The sequence below is a fragment of the Gekko japonicus genome, unplaced genomic scaffold (genome assembly GCF_001447785.1).
Source record: "Gekko japonicus isolate JY-2015 unplaced genomic scaffold, Gekko_japonicus_V1.1 scaffold1239, whole genome shotgun sequence".
NCBI classification, from domain to species: domain Eukaryota; kingdom Metazoa; phylum Chordata; class Lepidosauria; order Squamata; family Gekkonidae; genus Gekko; species Gekko japonicus.
In genome coordinates, this window is record NW_015172594.1 from 26744 (window position 1) to 33555 (window position 6812).

The 6812-nt window shown below is 46.2% G+C and overlaps 1 protein-coding gene across 1 annotated transcript in view; it reads left to right on the plus strand.

Annotated features, from left to right (window-relative positions):
- LOC107119104 (1,25-dihydroxyvitamin D(3) 24-hydroxylase, mitochondrial) overlaps positions 1 to 6450 on the plus strand; it is a 19161-nt gene extending 12711 nt beyond the window's left edge. Inside the window, exons 4-8 of the mRNA XM_015421546.1 lie at positions 479 to 645; positions 2020 to 2098; positions 3726 to 3917; positions 4771 to 4882; positions 6041 to 6450. Of these exons, the coding sequence (XP_015277032.1) occupies positions 479 to 645; positions 2020 to 2098; positions 3726 to 3917; positions 4771 to 4882; positions 6041 to 6063 (573 nt within the window). The 3' untranslated portion in view covers positions 6064 to 6450. The remainder of the gene's footprint in view (positions 1 to 478; positions 646 to 2019; positions 2099 to 3725; positions 3918 to 4770; positions 4883 to 6040) is intronic.
- The last annotated feature ends 362 nt before the right edge of the window (positions 6451 to 6812 follow it).

The window sequence follows — 6812 nt, forward strand, 5'->3', positions numbered from 1 at the left end:
ACTCTTATACAAACTGCTCTTTTTCAAGGACAGCTGTGCCAGAGCTTGTGACTGACCCACGGTCACATCAGCAGGTGCAAGTGGAGGAGTGGGGAATCAAACCCGGTTCTCCCAGATTAGAGTCCGCGCACTTAACCACTGCACCAAACTGGCTCTCTTATAATATAAAGCAGACATATAATATATGTATATAATATGTATATAATACATATATACATTTCTTATAATAGAAAGCAGACAGCTGCAAGTATATTCGTGAGGCATAGTGCTGTTAGTCTGCCACTGCCAAAATAAGAAGAGAGTCTTGTGGCAAAAGAATTGTTGTCACTAATAAGTTTATTGTGGTATACGCTGTTGTGAGCCAGAGCCCACTGTGGGAAAAAATATACATATTTTGAATGTTTTCCCGTGAATTCATCATGTTAATGACTGAGCCTGCCAGGATCTGAGGTGCTGTATTTCTCTGCTCACGTTTCAGACTGCCAACAGTTTGCTCTGGGCTCTCTACAACATCTCGCGCAACCCGCACGTCCAGGAGAAACTGCTTGAGGAAATACAGAGTGTACTTGGTCCCGGAGAGAGCCCAAGCGCTGAACACCTGAAGAAAATGTCATATTTAAAGGCCTGCCTGAAGGAATCTATGAGGTAAAATGTTCTGTGTAGAGTTTTTGGCATAAAAAGAAATGTTTTGTTTTGTTTTTGCCACTTTGGTAGCTTTTGAATGGACCCATAGCAACTGGTTGTTCAGAAAAAACTCAGCATGAAAAAACAGTCAGTCTGGCGATTAAGTTGTCCAGCTAGGCCCAGGGAACCCCACGTTGAAATGCCTGTGCTGTCATGGAGCATGGTAGGTAAAACTGGAGCGCGCACTCAGGTTTCCTTACTTCACAGGGTAGCTGTGAGAATAAAATGAAGAACTATGTACACCACCCTGAGCTCTTTGGCAGAAGACATTAGCAAATAAATCTCGTCTGTTGCTTGTTCTGACCACTTGTTAGACTGAGGCACAGTGCCTATTGTTACGAGGGTTCCATTTGGCCCTCGTGGCCAGTGTTCCCTCTAAGCTGAGTTAGTGTGAGTTAGCTCACAGTTTTTTAGCTTCCGGCTCACACATTTTTCTCTTAGCTCAGGAAGGATGGCTCCAGAGCAAACTAATTTATGCAGTAGCCAAATCACTCACTCATAACTTCAATGCCAGTAGCTCACAAAGTAGAATTTTTGCTCACAAGACTCCACAGCTTAGAGGGAACATTGCATGGCTAGTAGCCATTGATTAGGGTATATTATTGACTTTATAGATAACCTTTCTCACTGAGACTCAAGGGTGATCACACAGTATAAAACACACATACATACATAAATAAAAAGGTATGAGACATGATACAGGAAATGGAATTACAAAAGTAGAATACAGCACAATAAGTGCAGGATAATACATACATAATATGTATGATAATATGGAATAGATTACAGTGCTGTTTTGTTGTTTATAGTCAGTACCTCGCCATGCAGGTTTTCATAAGTCTCAAAATGCTCAATGCACTTTCCATGCAGTATCGTAACACCCTGTGAGCTGGATAGCTGAGGCTAGCCCGATCCCGTCAGATCTTGGAAGCTAAGTGTGGTAGGCCTTGGCTAGTATTTGGAAGGGCAACCTCCAAGGAATACCAGGGTTGCAGAAACAGGCAATGGCAAACCACCTCTGAAACGTCACTTGCCTTAAAAACAAAGTCTAGTTCGTTGACTAGTGGTGCATAATGCTAAAAGAGCTAGAACTCCTGGCTATTCTACACAATGCCATACAATAATAATTATTATTAATTGTTATTATTACACCCTATGATACACCAGATTTAACCCTGTGTTGCAGAAAGGCAAGCCACTCTTCTCTAGGTTTCCAAAGCCAACTCGGTTTGAACTGAGGACCTCCCTGCTGTCATATACCTGTGTTAGAAGTATCTTGTACGATTGGTGTGAAACAGGTAAAATAGTAAAGAGACTCTATTTATTTTGCTCTAGGCTGACCCCCTCTGTGCCATTTACCACTCGGACCCTTGACAAAGAAACAGTCCTTGGAGACTATGCACTTCCTAAAGGGGTGAGTATTTATTTCTGCTACCCAAAGCAACTATGTATACCCAGTGCACACAGCCCCGTCCCTAAATGGTCTTCTTTCCTAGTAAGTGGGTAGGTCCTTTATGTGAATCTAGGAAGAATGCGGTTTGAGTGGATGTGGGATGATTGTGCTTGTGTATTTTATTGTTTTCCATACTTTGAGCTGCTTTTTGGTAGCACAGTGGGCTGAGCCATGTGGCCCAGCACAGCTTTGGAGTTGCTGCTTGACACCACTCCTAATTGCAGCAAGCCACTTGGCCTGCCTGCTCCGATGATTCCCATCACATTTGCAGCACATTTGCAGTCGAGCACCCAGTAGAGCATGCTTCATCCAGTGGGATGTGAGGGCTGCAAACTGTATGCAGGGTTGCAATGGCCATCGTTGCAACAAACTGACAAGTCTGAGAGTCGATTTGGTATTCATATCGCTTTACAGGGTGGGTAAGTTTGACAGTTTCTGAAATGACAAGGATCCCAGCATGATTTTTGAGGCTTCAGTAGTTGTATAAGAACATAAGAGAAGCCAAGGTTGGATCAGGCCAATGGCCCATGTAGTCCAACACTCTGTGTCACACAGTGGCCAAAAATACCAGGTGCCATCAGGAGGTCCACCAGTGGGGCCAGGACACTAGAAGCTCTCCCACTGTTGCCCCCCCCCCCAAGCACCAAGAATACAGTGCATCACCTGCCCCAGCCTGTGAGTTCCTATCTATACCTTGTGGCTAATAGCCACTGATGGACCTCTGCTCCATATGCTTATCCAGTTCCCACATTGAAAGTAGTTTGCTAGCTAAGGTCTGACATGCCCCGGGGTCAAAATATTGACCTCTGTTGCAACTTTGGAACTTTAAAGCATTTAAAGGCTGAAAGTTTGCAGGCAAGGAATATTTTGTGTTTCAGTGGCCCTTTCACTGTGAAAGTAGATGCAGGTAACTTCCTTTTAAAAAAGCAAAAACATGGAATGAAATCCCAGACACATTCTCCAGTATTTTTGCTTGCATATGAAGCTTAGGTCCCAACTATACATCACATCTACGGTGTGATCACCATGGGGGTATGCAGCCATAGGTCAGGTGAGAGTTCCCAATGGGAACTAAATTCAGAGCCATCTCAGGGGCCCAGTTTGGATCGGAACCATGGCATGGGGGGAGGTGCTCCGGGCTACCCTGTGATGTCTTCCCAACCTGAAACAGCTCCAGGGGCATTATTTACCCCGGGGTGGGGGGCGTTGTATGCGCACTGAAAGTTTGCACATTCACCCTTGCTCCCCAGGCAAATAACCTGCCCCACGGCCATTTCTGGTCAGAACAATCAGTGCAGGGAGAATGCTACAGCCCCTTCCTCTCCCCACCTCACAGTCCCAATCCGAAATGGGCCTCTGCAATACTTTCTGAATTGAATTCCCACAATAAGCTTACAGCTGTCAAATGGCTGCACGTCCCTGTGGGGATCTCATGATAGATGATATATACACTTTGGCCCACAGTGAACTTCAATGCAGTATCATGGTGTCAGTGGAGAAAACCATTTCCTTTGACTCGCACAACACCCTTTTTCTTTAGTGAAAACAGAACTTACTATCCCCACCCCTACGTTTTTTGTCTCTGCAGACAGTGTTGATGCTAAATAGCCACATCCTGGGATGCAGTGAAGAAAACTTCAGCGACTGGACTCAGTTCAAGCCGGAACGCTGGCTGCAGAAGAACATAAACCCTTTCACTCACATTCCTTTTGGCATCGGGAAGCGGATGTGCATCGGACGCCGCTTGGCCGAGCTGCAGCTTCACTTGGCTCTCTGTTGGGTAAGCTTTCAATTATGCCATTTCCCCTGTGGTCTTTATTTAATAAAAATCCCAATTGAGAAGGGGAAGTATGCCTTTTTTGCTTTAAGAACATAAGAACTGCCAATGTTGGATCAGGCCAAAGGCCCATCCAGTCCAACACTCTGTATCACACAGTGGCCAGAAATACCAGGTGCCATCAGGAGGTCCACCAGTGGGGCCAGGACATTAGAAGCCCTCCCACCGTTGACCCCCCCCCCAAGCACCAAGAAGACAGAGCATCACTTGCCCCAGAGCCCCTAGCTATACCTTGTGGCTAATAGCCACTGATGGACCTCTGCTCCAGATGCTTATCTAATTCCCTTTTGAAGCCGTCCATGCTTGTAGCCGCCACCACCTCCTGTGGCAGTGAATTCCATGTGTTAATCGCTCTTTGAATTTCCATCGTCTTGTGTAACGAGGAAAAGGGAATTTTCCTAATCCCTGAATAGTCCTCATTTTCTGACAAAATTCTGTTAAAGCAGACCTATTTTTTTTAATGGCTTGTATCCCTCTGAGGACAGAGGATGAAGTGGAAGGCCAGAGAAGGCAGGGGGAGTGATTTTTGCTGACTCCACTCTTGTCCAGTAGGCTCCCAGTCTTCCTTTTATGCATTAACAAGGGCCTCAGGATCATTATTGCAGGTGGCTTTCCTGTTAAAATTTGGATCAGCTTGATTAATGGCTTTGAAAACCCTACGCAGTTACCATAATTTGGCTACAACTTGACAGAAAGAAACCTCTGCCCAGCTGCATAGGCTGAAAATAATTGGTTCCTAGGAAGCCTTGCCCTGGGCAAGTTCCAGAGACTCAACTCTTTTCTCATTCTCCCACAGGTTGTACGGAAGTACCAGGTTATTGCAACTGATGACAAGCCAGTAGAAACCCTGCACTCAGGACTCCTGATCCCCAACCGTGAAATCCCTGTTGCGTTCAGAATACGATCAGGTAAAGAGAACAAGTTCCGTAGGGAATTTTGTAGTCAAGCCAGTCCCAGAGAACAGTCAAACTAGGGCCCCGTTCACACAGCGAATTTGCTGCGGGAGAGCCACGATTGGATGGCAGATTTTCCGGGTGCGATCACATCACAACATTTGGCAAGTGGAGCGCAGCCGTGGCCAACCCGTGGCATGCCGCCGAAAATGTGCGATTAAAAAATACCTCCTCGAAGGTAGTAGCAAACTGTTTGCCACAGGCTGCCTCCAGACTCCCTGGTGTGATCGCGCCATCACGGCTTTCCCCTCCATCCGTCTTTGTTGCCGCACACACGCCAAGGGCCAGAACCGTGGGTTGCTGCCGACGCGTCTGATCACATTATCGCGCAGCTAATTGCGGCGCCGCAAATAGCCATCCCCCCCCCCCCCCCCCCGCGTTTTCCAGCCTGTGTGACCGGGGCCTAGGTGATGTTTTCCTTTGGTCCTGTTTATAATGCTGAAGGTGTGGCCGATCTTGAGCATCATAGACCTGCCTAAAGAACACCTCTGGGAAGGTTGGACATGCTTTCCAGGAGGCATTGGTGCAATGGGAGACAATTTTTTGGCCACTTCTGTCTGCTTCTGTGGTAGCTTGCCCATTGGTGGCCATGTCTATTCCTTATGGTAGTCAGTAAAATTCTAAGACTACTGGAATAGGGTCTTTCTTGTCTGTTTTTTGCATCTTGAAAGAAACCAGCCATTTCTAATGAATTTTAGAAGGATCTGAAGACATTTCTATAACTCCTTTCTGATTCTGATGACTTCTTTCCAGTAAGAATTCTCTTGGTAGAGAAAGCAAAAAGGGAGTCGCTGAATCCAACCCTATGTAAATTATCTGGGCCATAATACATTTCCTGTGTGGGGTTCTTGACTGAGCAAGAGGCCCACTCAACTGTTGAGCCGTTTCCTTCTCAAATATGACTGGCAAAGTTTCTTCCTCACACTTGTCAGAGATCTTCAGTGCAGGCTGGATGGTTGGAATACAGGATTCTATTACTTGAATATGCACAGCCTTGCAGTATGAGTCAGTAACCGTTATAGTGGAACAGATATCTCAGTCTGTGAGTGGAGTTTGCGTCACTTGGCCTTTTCAGAACCATAGAGTAAAGCATACTCTCCCCTTTTTCCTCAGATACAGTTAAAAGGAAACAGTAGAATGTTCGCCGGCTGCTTATTTTCTGAAGACAACACCCGTGAATGCCTGGAGTTCCAAGTCCTGCCGCCTCATTGAGGAAATGGCAGCCTACAGGCAGTGTGCCAATGACAGGACCAGCCAGAATTCATTCTGCCCTTGCTTAGGGGGCAAATCCGTCAGACGGCTGATAGCTCACCTGAGCGATTCTTGGAGCGCTAAAGTGAAACCTGAGATAGAGCCCCACTTGTCTGTGCTTTTAGAAGGATGAAATGGAAGAATGGCAGAGGTTGAAAGACTGCTCGGGGATCTCTTCCAGCCTGACAGAAATCCTTTACTGTTCAGCTGCCGACACAAAATCCACTGGTCTGTTGAGTTATTGGGGGGGGTGTCACCTTCCCAGGAATGAATGCCCCATGACATTGTCAGATCAGGGATGAGAATGTGGAAAGAGAATCTTGTTTCTTCTAAAATTCTTAACATTTTTTATATCCAGTGAGGATTTTAATTGGCTGCAGGGCCAGTTGCTGCTTTTGGTTTGTCTTTTTCTTCTTCTTTTAAGTTGATTAAAAGACGCCTTCCAAGAGAGTTGCAGTTTTGATTATTATGGAGGGGAGGAAAATAGCAACATTCCCACAAGCTCATTAGGGTCCTGCCCCCACTACCTCCCATGTGTATACAGACAGCACAAATGGCCCTTGTGGGGAGTGGCGGGCCTGTGCACGCCTTCCAAATCCCCATTCAGCTGTCTTTGCCTGATGGCTCATGGGGA